The sequence below is a fragment of the Notolabrus celidotus genome, chromosome 10 (genome assembly GCF_009762535.1).
Source record: "Notolabrus celidotus isolate fNotCel1 chromosome 10, fNotCel1.pri, whole genome shotgun sequence".
NCBI classification, from domain to species: Eukaryota; Metazoa; Chordata; class Actinopteri; order Labriformes; family Labridae; genus Notolabrus; species Notolabrus celidotus.
Window position 1 is genome coordinate 33,334,168 of NC_048281.1, and position 14,402 is coordinate 33,348,569.

General features: G+C 41.6%; 1 protein-coding gene across 12 annotated transcripts in view; it reads right to left on the reverse strand.

Annotated features, from left to right (window-relative positions):
* The window catches only part of parp4 (poly (ADP-ribose) polymerase family, member 4), a 38,030-nt gene that overhangs the window by 21,809 nt on the left and 1,819 nt on the right, over positions 1-14,402 (reverse strand). For all 12 annotated transcript variants that reach the window (XM_034693570.1, XM_034693568.1, XM_034693566.1 and 9 more), the window contains exons 3-21: positions 12,859-13,081; positions 10,249-10,363; positions 8,118-8,196; positions 7,920-8,024; positions 7,623-7,781; positions 7,399-7,536; positions 7,065-7,232; positions 6,801-6,952; positions 5,632-5,763; positions 3,764-3,862; positions 3,410-3,593; positions 2,912-3,056; positions 2,690-2,832; positions 2,476-2,607; positions 2,172-2,258; positions 792-956; positions 575-621; positions 376-457; positions 13-150 (exon numbers count right to left, since the gene is read on the reverse strand). In XM_034693570.1, the coding sequence (XP_034549461.1) occupies positions 13-150; positions 376-457; positions 575-621; positions 792-956; positions 2,172-2,258; positions 2,476-2,607; positions 2,690-2,832; positions 2,912-3,056; positions 3,410-3,593; positions 3,764-3,862; positions 5,632-5,763; positions 6,801-6,952; positions 7,065-7,232; positions 7,399-7,536; positions 7,623-7,781; positions 7,920-8,024; positions 8,118-8,196; positions 10,249-10,363; positions 12,859-13,081 (2,493 nt within the window). The remainder of the gene's footprint in view (positions 1-12; positions 151-375; positions 458-574; positions 622-791; positions 957-2,171; positions 2,259-2,475; positions 2,608-2,689; positions 2,833-2,911; positions 3,057-3,409; positions 3,594-3,763; positions 3,863-5,631; positions 5,764-6,800; positions 6,953-7,064; positions 7,233-7,398; positions 7,537-7,622; positions 7,782-7,919; positions 8,025-8,117; positions 8,197-10,248; positions 10,364-12,858; positions 13,082-14,402) is intronic.

Below are 14,402 nucleotides of genomic sequence, written 5' to 3' on the forward strand. Positions count from 1 at the left end.
AGAGAAACAGACCTGGCTGTCCTTGTCAGGGTGTTTCTCCACCCACATCCTGGGCAGGTGGGACTCATATAGAGTGACTGACAGCTGGAAACCATCTGGACTCATGACCTCTCCTGGCAGCACACTCACTACCGCCTTACAGTCTGTTCTCTGTGGCATCAAACACACACAACACATGTCCATATTTTTTAAGAAGACAACATCCTGTAAGCTCAACATTCAAAACTTCATTCACAACACTTTGGACTTGGACTTTTACTCAACATCAAAGATACTTTTGTAGACTTTATTGTCTTTCACAGGACCCCACAGAGAAAGAGAAAACAGCAACCATTAACACAAGTGTTCAGCAGATTGTACAAATACTAAAATCACCTTGATGTTGATTTTGTGAGTGAGGCACCTCAGCTGGGAGATCTGAAACGGCATCTCTACTGACACGTCCAGGGTGAACTCTCTGAGGGACACACATCAGAGAAGTAAACATAGTAAGAGACACACTGCAAAAAAAAAAAAGACTCTGCGTTGCAGTTAGAGATGAGGAAATATGGATGTAACACATGATGTAACTCACCTTGTACTCGCTGCCTCATCGGTCACACAAACCTTCTCCACAGTGACCTGTTGAGAGATGTTAAACAAAGAAGAGGACATTTATGCTTCTGTTAACCACAATGCTTTGCCTCTCAAGTACTGAAAAGTCAAACACAGATGCCTTTAGTCCATACAAAACACTGTATGTAACACCAACAAAGGTCTTTTATCAGCCCCCCTGTGCAGGTCCTGCTTACTTGTGTGGTCTGGTTGAGTGCTGCGCTCTCCTGCCATGGAGCCACACTTCCAGGCAGACTGAAGAGAATACTTCCATCCTTGACGATCAGCTCGGTCACATAGGTAACTTTAATGAGGACGGTTGCACCGGGCGGCAGATTTCCCACACTGATGGTGAACACATCCTGCAAGGAGAAAGAGAAAGAGATTACTTCTATGGCTTAGACTGGCATTAAACTCACCTCACATCTGTCCAAAAAATCAAAAACTGATGTATAAAATGTGTTTGTATACACTGTATGATTTTCAACATGGAAATGTATCTCATGGACAACAAATTGAAGATGAAGACTGTGTATTTGACAAACTCTATTATCTGCATACTTGCCCTCATCTCAACATTACCCCTCTAGAACTCTACGCTCCCAACATGCGGGCCTGCTCATCGTACCTGAGGTCTCTAAAAGTAGTATGGGAGGTAGAACCTTCAGTTATCAGGCTCCTCTCCTTTGGAATCATCTACTAGTCAGGGTTCGGGAGGCAGACACCCTCTCTACTTTTAAGAGTAGGCTTCAAACTTTCCTTTTTGATAAAGCTTATAGTTAGAGCTGGATCAGGCTTGGACCAGCTCTTAGTTATGCTGGCTTAGACTGCTGGGGAAACTGGCACACTGACACACTGGGATTCTATCTCAACCCCCATCACTAACTTTAACTCGCCCTGTTCCATTAAAGTTACTAACCATAGACCTTTCTGGAGTCCCTGAGCTCCCTTGTCTCGTAAGTTCCTCTGGATCTCTGCTGTAGATTCCTTTTTTGGGTCTGTCCTTCTTTCTTTCTTTCCTTTGTTTTTTCCTTTCTTTCTTTTATTCCTTTTTTCCATTGATTCCTTTCTGCTGTCTTTCTTTCCTTATTTTCTGTTCTTTTCTTTCTTTCTTTCTTCCTTTCTTTTATTCCTTTTTCCTTTGATTCCTTTCTGCTGTCTTTCTTTCTTTCTTTCTTTCTTTCTTTCTTTACTTCTCTCATTTCTTCTTGACGTGCCAGACTCCAGCTGCTACAACTACTACTATCCGTCTCCCCACTATCATCTCTCTCTCTCTTCATCTCCCTCTATCCCTCTCTCCAACACGGTCTCAGCAGATGTGTGTCTAACATGAGTCTGGTCCTGCTGGAGGTTTCTGCCTGTTAAAGGAAGTTTGTCCTTGCCACTGTAACTTGCTAAATGCTGCGAGGTGCGATGTTCACGTTGGATTAAGACGAGATAAGATCAAGATGTATAATATGGAAATGATATGATTGAAATATTATCAGAAAAGTACTTTGGATCTGGAGGATGTTGTTGCAAATGACTGATGCGTAAATCAGCTTAATAATCTGTTTGAGAGTAGATGGAGGACGTACCGGGGCGTCCTGGTCCATGAGGTACGCTCCGTGACCTTTCTCTATGGCCTGCTTGTACTCCTTTCGAGCCTTCTCCTTCTCCTTCACCTGAGACACAGAAAACAAGGTTATACTAAGTTCACAATAATCCATTATGTGAGTTTAGTTTTGTACTTGTAGATGAAATATGCTGTATGAAATATGAAGCAGTGGAAAATGACTTCCCTATAAAAGCTTTAAAGCATCAAGGAGATCAAGTGATGCAGTAAAGGAAGATAAAAAAAACAATCAGCAAAGAAACCTGTGGTGAGAAAAGTTGAGTTACCTGTCCAACTACATGCTTCCCATTGATGAAAGCTTCAAATCCACACACAGCTGCAGAATCATCCAACGGGAAGACGTACTTTGCCTCAATGGGCACAGAGCTCTTATTGGTGTATGTTTGGAAAATGATGACCTAAGATGGACAGAGAAGTGAAAGACGAGTGTCAGTGCCTTCTTTAAGAGACAGGGTACAAGTCAAGAGTCCCCTCTCTCACCTGAGAGAGCAGATCCAACAGCTTGCACTTCACATTCACAGCCTGCAGAGGGAGCTGCTGCCCAGAGCTGTCCAACAGTCCAGCTGTCACACCCTCCAGTGGGTTTTTAACGCTTTCAACCCCGTCATCCTCTGCAGTGAGCTCTGAACACAAACACACACACACACACACATTAGAATCCCGATGAGAGCTAAACGTATTCTGCTGGTGTTTGATGCTCACCGTGGTTAGTGGAGGGCAGAGTGGAGGGCTCAGATGGGGTGCTTACTTCAGGACAGAACTCCTTCAGTTCGTCTCCCTCGATGCTGAACTGAACCACATACTTCAGTTTCACCTGATCAGGACTGTACACCACGTACTCATCGTCCTGAATCACACACGTAAGAGAGCAGGGAACAGGGAAAGATGTACAGATGTGTTTGTGTATCTTCTCATCCCCTCATGATTCAATCTTAGCCTTTTATCTATTCCAAGCTCAAATTGCAAAACAAAAGTGATTGTGCGTTTGCTGTTTTATTCCCTCAACCTCTAAAAGCATCTCTTCCAGTCTGTCAGAGCGTTTGATGTGTTTATGAAGCAGAGTATTTTAAAAAACAGAACATGGTCCAAATCAGAAAAGAAGCATGTGGATGTAACTCCTTTCTCTAATCACACTAACATGATAAACATCCCAACAATGATTTCATTTTAACTCTAAATTTGCAAAGACTCATTTTGTACCAAAAAGTTGGAGCCATTGCCACGGCTTAATCGGACACCGTGCACGCTGTTGTACCCCTCGGGAGCCTCGGTCAGCGTGAGGTGTCTCTTGTAGACGTCCTTGGTGTTTCCCAACGCCACGTCGCACACCAGCATCAGCCGGGAGCCGTCTGTCTTGCACTGCTTGGAGTATTTCAAACTGGTACTGTGGATAAACAAAACAAAGTCATGCTAATATCATCTTTCACTGAAATAACCACAGACGTGTTCTTTAAAATGTTTTTGGCTTCTTCTGTTCCTCAGGGGTTTACGGCTTTAGAGGGAGATTTTTTTAGAGGGTGGTGTCACACTTCTTGTTTTAACAGATGCACTAACCTCATGGTATCACTAAAGTAGATTCCACTTCCCAGGTTACCAATGTCTGTCCTCTCAATCCCATGACGCTCCACTCCAACGCGGGGCAGCAGCAGACCACTGCAGAGAGAGAGAAGAATCTTAGATACATAAGTAAAGTCAACTGACTTTCTCATCACAAGTGTTGTAGAACTCAAGATCGGTCTTATTTAAGGTCTCGTTCTCAGAATCAAAAGCATTTTAACTCAGTCTGGAACTGGACGGACTCTGTATTTTAAATTAAGACCAGTCGAGACCACCACTGATGCACTGTGTCCCTGTCAGTGCTGTGATAAGAGTAATAATGATCATATGCAGCTCCTATCTCGCCTGAGAGCATAAGTAACAAAAACACTGTTTTAACTCTCATCAAAATCAATCAATCTTTATTGATATAGCGCCAAATCACAACAGATGTTATCTGAAGACTCTTACCAAACAGAGCAGGTCTAGACCGTACTCTATGTTCTATTGTGAACAGAGACCCAACATCAAGACAGGATAAGATCCAGTCTCATCTTACAGACAGGACTCAGTCTGATCTCATCTTAATCCACCATGAGCAGAGCACTTTGCAGCATTTAGCAAGTTACAGTGGCAAGGACAAACTTCCTTTAACACGCAGAAACCTCAAGTAGGTAAGGGTGGGAGGATCGATCCCAAAATATGGATACTACAGATACTACGCCTCATTTTTGAAGATCAATTCTAGCGTCAATAGGATCAATACCAGTTTCAGCTTCTCTCTTCTCATCAAAGAGTCGGGCTGTCTGTGCAAACAACGCTCTCTTCTCTTGAACACACTTACTGCACGCACTCTTTGCTTCTCCACTGCCGCTGTCCTGTGTGCTCAAACAACGATCAAACGCATCACGCATCCTGCAGCACACACCCTGACTAACGGTGCCAATCAGACATGCACTGCATACCGTGATGGCTGTGACGTGTTTAGGAAGGCTGTTCGCTACTGTGGTACCACCACCAATCTGTTCAAACATATAAAAATCCACGTCAAAGAGAACCCAGAGGTTCAAGAGAAAAGGAGGAGGAGGGAAACGCTTCAGGCAGAGGATTTGTTGTCTGCCTTTAAAATCTGTCCTGTGTTTTAACACGCATGTAATACATCAAAGTACATCAGATACTTTTAATAATAGAAAGTATTACTATTGGTATCAATATCAGTGATTCTGGCCCTGTATGACTTGGTATCAGATCAAAACCAAAACTTGTGGTATCACACACCCCTACCAGCAAGACCAGACTCATGTTAGACACACATCTGCTGAGACCGAAAGGGAAACAAGACTTAACAGATATCTTTTATTTTGTTAACTCTCAGGATGATTTTTCATTGACACGTATGGTCTTGGTCTTGTCTTGGTCTTGGTGCACTCTGGTCTCGGTCATGTCTTGGTCTTGGTTGATGTGGTTTTGACTGGAACACCACTCATCACTATGAGCAGCGGTGCTCCCTCTAACTGTAACTGTTCAGCGTTCAAACAGTCCATGGGCTTTCACTGCTGGATTAAGATGAGTCTTATCTTATCTTGATGGTGGGTCTTTGTAAATAATACAACATTTGTCATCAGTCCTGTCAGGTGATGTAGATAATAATAAACTTTCAAAAAGTGATATCATTCTCTGAAGTTTGTTTGATGAGTTTCAGACACCTGAAAATATGACAACTATTTCATTGTCAAAGATAAGTTGAATCTGAAGATGCTTGATTTGTTTAAATGCTGTAAAAACTTCTTATGAAAATGTTCAAAGCTGTGTCCATACACAGATATCACTACATAAATGACTTATGATGCATGTGCTTGTGTCTACATGTGTGTGTGTGATCTCACCGAGAAAGGACTCCAACAAAGTTGCTTGGGCTGGTGGAATGCAGGAGGGACCTAATGTTCCCGAGCTCACCTTTAAATGTCTGGAGCTCCAGCCCTCTGCTGACACGTAGAACCTGTTTGATCTGCCTGGTGCTGCAAAGGCCGAGAGGGAAACATGGGGAGTGAGATGCCAAACACATCTGGTCAAACATATCAAATAAATGAAAACAAAAAATATATATAAAAATAAATAAATAAATACAAAAAATATTAAATAATAATAAACAAATAAATGAATAAAAATAATATGTGAAAATATAGAAATAAATAAAAAATATATTACATACTAATAAATAAACAAAATAATATTATTATTAATAATAATAATAATAATAATAATATGTGAAAATATAGAAATAAATAAATACAAAATGTATTAAATAATAATAAACAAATAATTACAAAAATAAAATAATACAAATAATAATATGTGAAAATATAGAAATAAAAACATATTATATCATAAACAATAATCATAAATAAATAAACTAACAAAGGAATAAATATATACTTATATAAATAGAATAAAATAAAAATAAGTTGCTGGCAAACTGAAGAAATGCTGTCATGATATCTCAATGAGGAAACACTGGAGTTAAAATAAGATGTTTAAACATAAGATGGAAAATTAAACTCACCATGATAAAAGTAATTAGTAAGATAATAAAACACTAATAGATTAAACCAGTAAAATAAACTAAGATGCTTTACTAAAAGTTAAACAGATAAATTATAAAAATTCTGAGAGGTAATGTGTAAAAAATAATAAGATGATAAGATCTAATTAATGACTAAATAAATCCTCAATAATTAATGAATAAATACAAATTAAAAATAAAGCGAATAAATAATATACTAAAATAAGACAGTATATGACTTTAACAATTATATAAAATTTGAGCTAGATAATGATTAAATAAATTCAGATGACATTTTAAAAAGGTTGATATTATGAGTCTTATTTTTCATTGGCAAGCACATTTGCATTGCAATGTACTCACTCCTGTGTATAACCGGTGCAGATGTGCAATCAAATCTATAAAAGAACATCCTTTTTTTTCTACAAACAGAAGTAGATGCAATCAGTGTGTCACCCCTATCAATTGGACATACAAGGACTTTGGGACTACCTGTGCATTAGTGGAGAGGTCACAGCCTGAAACTCTGAGCTGCCAGGGGGAACCACCTCGATGCTGCACCTCAGAGCGCGGTACATCCCCAGAGACAAATGCCTGTCACTAATCAGCATTATCTCTCTCACACTCACCACGTCTCGGAGTAGCTTGATAGAAAGAAGAAGAGTACTGATGAATGCAGGACACAGCTAGCATCTTAGTTCTTTGTGTGATCCAAACTGAACATGATTGAGCACATGTGTGTGTGTTCTGTGTTACCTGACAGAGGTCCAGTTTCTCAGAGATGAGCTTTGCAGTGGGGGGCGGAGGCGGCACTTTCTGTAGCAGCAAGGTGTAAACTTCGTCCATCAGAGACGCCACTTCAGCATGCTTTTTCTCTTTCAGCTTCCTCTGAGCCTGAAGCAACAGGCCCTCCACCCTGCTCACCTACACACACACACACACACACACACACACACACACACACACACACACACACACACACACAAGGTATGGGTCACTTAATGAGACACGTGTTAGACACTGTGTCCACGGCTGATGGGACAGCTGTCTTTGGTTTAACATCAGACAGAGAACTCAGAGAACTCCTTACGTCGTTCAGGCTGACTTTGTTGGGGGCTACTCTGTGCGTGTTGTCAAGGCAGTCCAGAGCCTCAATCCACAGCAGCTGCACAAACCCATTCACTTCTTCTGAGGAGCTTCCAGTGTTCAGCTTCTCCTCCAGCAGCAGCTGTCAGTCAAACAAAGCACATGAAATGAACTAATAAGAGACTGTCTTACAATCTGTCGCAGTTATGTGTGACGAGTGTGTCAGACCTGCTGGAGCGGATCAGAGCCCAGCGCCTGGGCCTGCGGAGGGAAGTTGCTCCTCAGCTTCAGGCCAGACTTCGACATGGTCTCTCTCAGGTCCTTGTACACCTCCAGAGCCTCCTCTGATGTGGACAGAAACACTAGCGTGTCCCTCAGCGCGGCCTTCTGTTAGCACAAACACAGGCAGCGACTCGTCTTTCAATGTGCGAGATTCAGAAACAAGTGACACAAAGCTTGAAGGCAGCAACAACAGCCATGATCCTAAAATAACTTAAACAAGATGAAAAAGAAAAGACTTCAAACCTTGGAGAGTACATCGTCCTTCCGGGATCGGACCACACGGTACTGCCATCCTTTCTCTCCTTTGGAACTCTGAAGCTCCAGCGCATACCAAGTTTTGCTTTGTTCCTAAAGAAAAAAATGTGTATTTAAAAAAAATAGTGACGCACTTCCAAATTTTTAAAGCAAGAGTGAAAAGCTTTAAAGGAATTGCTGCTTCACCTTCTCAAAGATTGAATACTTGGCCACATGAAAGTCATCCGGGAAGGTTGGAAGGTCGGGGTCAGTTTCAGTGTAGTGTCTGTGAAAGTCAACAACAACATACAGTGATGTAATGACGTCGTGTTAGATTCATCAGAACTAGGGTTGCAAAGGGGAGGGGGGAAATTTCCAGTAAATTTCCATGGGAAGTTAAGCTGAGGAATTTGGGAAATATTCCAAATTGGAAACTTTCCATGGGAATTATTGGAATTAATGGGAATTGAAATGAATCTAATTGAAAGGTATCATACCCAAGCACAAATATTTGTTTTATTATAAGCCATCCAAAATAATAAATTAAAACAGATTTATTTGTAAGTAGAACTTTATCAAGTGAAAAATCTGAAAAATCAATTATTTCATTGAAGAACAAAAACATGAATGTTGAGTTAAATATTACTCATCAGGGCGCTGGTGGCCTAGCGGTCTAAGCGCCCCACATACAGAGGCTATAATCCTCGTCGCAGAGGTTGCCGGTTTGACTCCCGACTGCTACCATGTACTGCATGTCTTCCCCCACTCTCTACTCCCCACATTTCCTGTCTCTCTTCAGCTGTCCTAGCATAAAGGTCAAACAAATATAACTTTAAAAATTACTCATCCCGGGGCGCTGGTGGCCTAGCAGTCTAAGCTCCCCACATACAGAGGCTATAATCCTCGTCGCAGAGGTTGCCGGTTCGACTCCCGACTGCTACCATGTACTGCATGTCTTCCCCCACTCTCTACTCCCCACATTTCCTGTCTCTCTTCAGCTGGCCTATCATAAAGGCAAAAAGCCCAAAAAATATTACTTTAAAGGCACTGTGAGGAGTTTTGAAATGGCTGAGAAACAGACTGAAACTGATACTGATGCTTCTTCATAGCCTTTAAGAGCAAACAAGACCATCAGCAACAAAATTGATGCCTGCTCTGTTGACATTTTTAATGCTTGAAATCACTGAGAGGGGGTAGGTGTCAGACTGGATGATTGACATCTCACTTTAGAAACAGCATTTATTGACTGTTTTCATGGAAAATAATCAAATTGTGTGATAAATTCGACTGTTGGAAGACAACAGGATAATGTTTTTGTACAAAACACTACTTTTGCATGTATAGGACAAGAGATAAGAGGTATCACTTTGTCCACAGGGGGCGCCAAAATCAATACAAATCAAAAGTTCCTAACGGCAGCTTTAAAAAAAAATATTACAAAAAAAAAAAATGCAATCCCAACAAAGTCCCATTCAAAATGTTAAATGAAAAAGCATCTTCCCTGAAGCTTTTCAAGCCTCTGCAGGATTCTAGAAATCATCTGTGCATGTGATGGAGGAATGCACAGTGCATGCAGAGCCAACCTTCAATTTAGTAAATTCCTGGTTTATTCCCATGGAAAGTTTCCAACTTTGAAAATTCCCAGGGTGTCTGAGGAGTCCTATTTCTAACACAGGCTTTTAGTGAACGACAGCATCTGAATGGATTCATCTGATATTTGAATGAAGGAAGATTTTCTCCCCTTCCCCCAGCACACATCTGATTTATGATTCAATGATTTAAAAATAATTCCCTCTCTTCAGAAGAGAACTTGAAGTTTACAAGCTGTTGTACGACTCACAGCGCTCCACACTCTTCTTACTGTTTGTGTTTGAGATTTTGAAATGTTTGAAATGAACATGTTCCGATGCTGATTTTAGTTGGAACAGTATTTTGACAAGAAGCACGGACAAAAGGGGGCAGAGTCTTTAGTCAGCCACTATAAAACTGCACCACATTAGGCAAGGCAAGCACCGCTCATTTTTTAAAATTGGATTTATAGATAGAAGAGAACATGTACAATATTTAACATAAATGTCACCATTTGATGCATTGTACCAGAGTTAGCTTAAAGCTTATTTACTTCTGCAGTCCCTCATACAAAGTGCATTACGGTAACTTCATAAAAAAGGATATGACATTAAACATAAGCATGAAAATCTAAAATACTTTAAAATATAGAAAGAAGGATAAATAAAGATTAATTGATTGATAAGTGAAAAATGATTCTTATTTTCTTTGCTGATCACAGTTGTACTCTCCAGGTCCACCAATCCACATGAAGATGACTCTTATTCACCTGAACTTTCCCCGGACTTGCACGCCCTCTTTTGGCGTCTCTGCCTTCTGAGTCAGGCTGGCAGGTTTCGCAGGCTTTGCAGGACCTTTGAGCGGCTCACAGACTACTTTGGACTCTGTAGAGCACAAGAAGAATTAACACATTAATGACCCACTCAACTTTAAGCTGCATGTTTTGCAATGAATGCATTTGAATGTATGTAGACACAAGCTGTGTAAGCAAGGTGACACACAGAGACTTGTATGTAAAGCCCTTCTTACACAGACGTGCTGCATGGTTGAGTGAGCTCTTAAGGAAATCACAAAGTTCAGTCGAACACACCCAGTGAACAAACACACCCATCCTCAGACTATGTAGTTCAACCTGCTGACTACACCAACTGTACTTATCACAGAATGTCCATTTATCACCGCCTGATCAATCATGGAAGGACAGAACTACAGAACAAGGGGCCAAGACAAACCACCTGGGTCTTATATCTGCTTCCTCTGAGAGGAACCATGAGTCACCATGTGGGAAGAACTGATTCAGTTCAGCATGACTACCACCTGTTCCTGCCTGAGCTAGAACAAGACTAGAGGAGAATAGAAAGGCTTTGTCGTCGTACGAGAATATATAGCAAGATTCGGAGTGCTGCATCTGAAACAGCAGTCAAAATGTAAAACTGATGAAAGTAATATTAGAAGAACAGTTTGTGACCCATATGGGAGCCATCTTTGCTGATTGTTTCCACCACTCTTATCACCCTCTGCAGTTTTATCCGTCAGTGTACCACACCAAGATGCAGCCTGCCAGCACACTCTGGATGGTGGAGTGGTAGAAGACCACCAGCAGCTTCTCCTTCAGTCAGTTCTTTCCAAGTACTCTAAGGAAGCGTAGTTACTGTCAGCCTGAAGGGGTGTTTGCTAACCAGCAGAGGTCCTCAAAAGGTTTTTACCCCAAGAACTTGAAGGTTTCAAGCTGCTAAATCGAGTGAATCACAGCTTCTGTTTTTTCAAAAGTGCACACACATCAGAAAACACTCTAAAAATGAATGCATTGGTTTCTCTTAGTTATATTAAATCATTAGTTTTAAACATTTTAACCTCTGATTGAACCTGTTTTAACTGACTTGGTGTTACCATTACTTTTCAATGGTTGTCTGTTTTGAATTGATCATCATTGTTTTAAGGTTTTATCTTTTATTTGCTTGTCATGCATTTTAATGTTTCTTTTATATGCCCGACGTTTTTGTAAATGAGGGCTTTGCTCTCAATGATTTTCGAGTTGAAATAAATAAAGACGTACAAAATAGAACAAATAAAAACTAATGAAAGAAAGAGAAATCAAGTGAATCACAGATGTGTGTGATGTTATTGTGGACGGGGGGAGGAATAAAAACACTGCGGTTAATCTACCAATCAGACACGTTCAGCATTGCAGGCCCCGCCCCCTGAAAGTCCCGGGACCTTTGAAAAGTACTACCCCCAAAGCAGGGGCTTTTCAGGGGGGAGATTAACTACCCTTGAACTAACTTTAGACCCTGGTTCAGAGGTAAAGTTCCTAGTTCTGGGGTAAAGTTCCTGCAGTCGAAAAACGCCTATAGAGACCCTCTCCGCCCTGTCCCCGTTGATGTAAAGGGGGGCGGAGTCTGTTCAGTGATTCCTAAAGTCTATGGCTGTTTTCTAAACCTCCTACTGTACTAGCAGTACGTACTGATTTGGCCTAAATTCAGTATGCAGTAAGTGAACAAGAGCAAAATCTGCAGCATGCCAAAACTCCCAGGATGTCGTACTGATTCAGGAAATCGCTCAGTATGCAGCGGACCAGCCTGCCTCACGTACCGTTTCCCACAATGCACAGCACTAACGTTCAGAGCACTCAGTGTTTAGGTGCTGTGAAAATTATTACACTCCTTATAAACCACGTCTTAACTTTTTAAATCATAAGTGATGCTAAATAAGCAGTTTATCTATCAGCTTGGTCGTTTTTTGCTTCCACTTTCTGAAACCTGGAAATCCAGTGACGCCTGACCCAGCATCCTGCAGACCAGATCCAACAGAGCAGTCATACTACATACTACCTTCAGACACAGTATGCAGTACGTTCTGCATACTGCATTCGTAGGTTGTATGTAGCAGGCGGTTTCAAGAACAGCCTTAGATAACGTCTTTAGTTTTGGGAGAGTTGTTTTAAGACAAACACACAAACTAGCTTTAGGATCTCATCTTTAAACGAAGACTCGTCTCCACCGTGGTGAGTTGGCGTCCACTCTGAAAATGTCCAATGTTTTTAATAATTTTAGATGTGATGTTTCATAAAGACCCTTATCATTTCAGCCTAATAATAAACTATATTCAGGCTTTTATTGATGGGGGTTGTTGCAACATGACCCCTGAGGACATGATGCTGCTTCTGGTTCTTGTATGCGGCTGTGAGCAACATTTAAACCACCTCAGGACATCAGGGGTCTGCAGTTTCTAGGACTGTTATTCTGGGGGTCACCTGACAGACGTGATGTAACATGTTATTAGACCTGAAGTCGTCAGATATCAGGAGTTATGTCCACATGAGATGAAAAAAAGAGAACATTCTAAAAGCATCTTACTGAACCCCGTCTTTAAAAGATACCTTGTGCGGTTGGACTCGTCTCTGATGAGGAGGGAGGTGAAGGAGGTGAAGGAGCAGCGGGAGGGGAAGTGTCCAGCTTGTATTCATCCACAGGAAGAAGAACACCTTTCTCCACACACTTATGCACGTAATCCAACCCAACCACTGGTATTTGGTATTTCTGGATGCTGCGCAGCCTGTTGGAGCTCAGGTTGGACACATCGCTCGTCACTACCAAAGAGCACTGTGGGAAATGTAGGCAGAAATCCGAAATCAAGGTGGTTGAAATGTTCATTGGTGCATATGGACATATCAGTGAGGTTAACAACAAGTAAATAAAAGCTTTATACCTGAGGGAAATCAGATTCTTGCACATTTTTTGTCATGATAACGTAACGTTTGTTGTCTTTTATCTCAAAAACAGCCGAGTGTGAAGCAGTGGGGACCAGGATCACCACCTCCAAGTCTGAGGCCATGGTTCTAAGCTGGAAAAGGTAGCTTGCCCACACCGCGTCTGAAGGGGGTCTTTGCCCCAAGCGGAGGAGTTCAAGTATCTCTGGGTTTTGTTCATGAGTGAGGGGAAAAGGGAACAAGAGATTGGCAGTCGGCAGTGATGTGGCGCTGTACCGGTCTGTTGTGGTGAAGAGAGAGCTGAACCAGAAGGCAAAGCTCTCAATTTACCGGTCAGTCTACGTTCCAACTCTCACCTATGGTCACGAGCTGTGGGTAGTGACCGAAAGAACAAGATTGCCAATACAAGTGGCAGAAATGAGCTTTCTCTGCAGGGTGTCTGTGCTCAGCCTTAGAGAGAGGGTCAGGAGCTCAGACATCCAGGAGGCTCAAAGTAGAACCACTGCTCCTCTGCAACGAGAGGAGCCAGACTGGTCAGGATGCCTCCCGGACGTCTCCCTGGGGAGGTGTTTCGGGCATGCCCATTTGGGAGGAGGCAGCAGGGAAGACCCAGGACACATTGGTGAGATTATATCTCTCAGCTGGCCTGGGAACGCCTCGGTATCCTGCCAGAGGAGCTGGTGCCAGCTCTGCTGGTGGCAGAGTGTCTGGGCTGAATGTCTCAAAAACACTAGATTAGTAGGTCAGGGTAATGATAATGTTGTTTTGTCTGCTTCTTCTACAATGTAAGGGTTCTTCTTGGTAATTTGGGGATTTTGGTAATATTTTCATAATGTAATTACAGTATAACAATACAAGCTGCATCTTAGTTGATCCTATTGCAGAGGAATATTCACCAGTATCAGTATTAGCCTACATTATAGCCAAAAGTTCAGTGGTTAAAGGAAAGTACAGCACTCAATGCAATGATTTGATTGATTACCTCCTCACCTACATCGCACAAAATAAATCAGGAACTTATAATCTTCAAATTCAGGATTTCTTATTACTATCTGTTCCAAGGGTCGGGACTGAACTTGAAAAAAGGCCTTTAGGTTTGCTGCTCCCTCGACCTGGAATGCCTTACAGAAGGATCTGGAACTTTGAATGCTTTTAAGCGGTCCTTAACAACTTGGAGGCTGATGCATCTGTCTGCAGATGTTTTGTTTAAATGT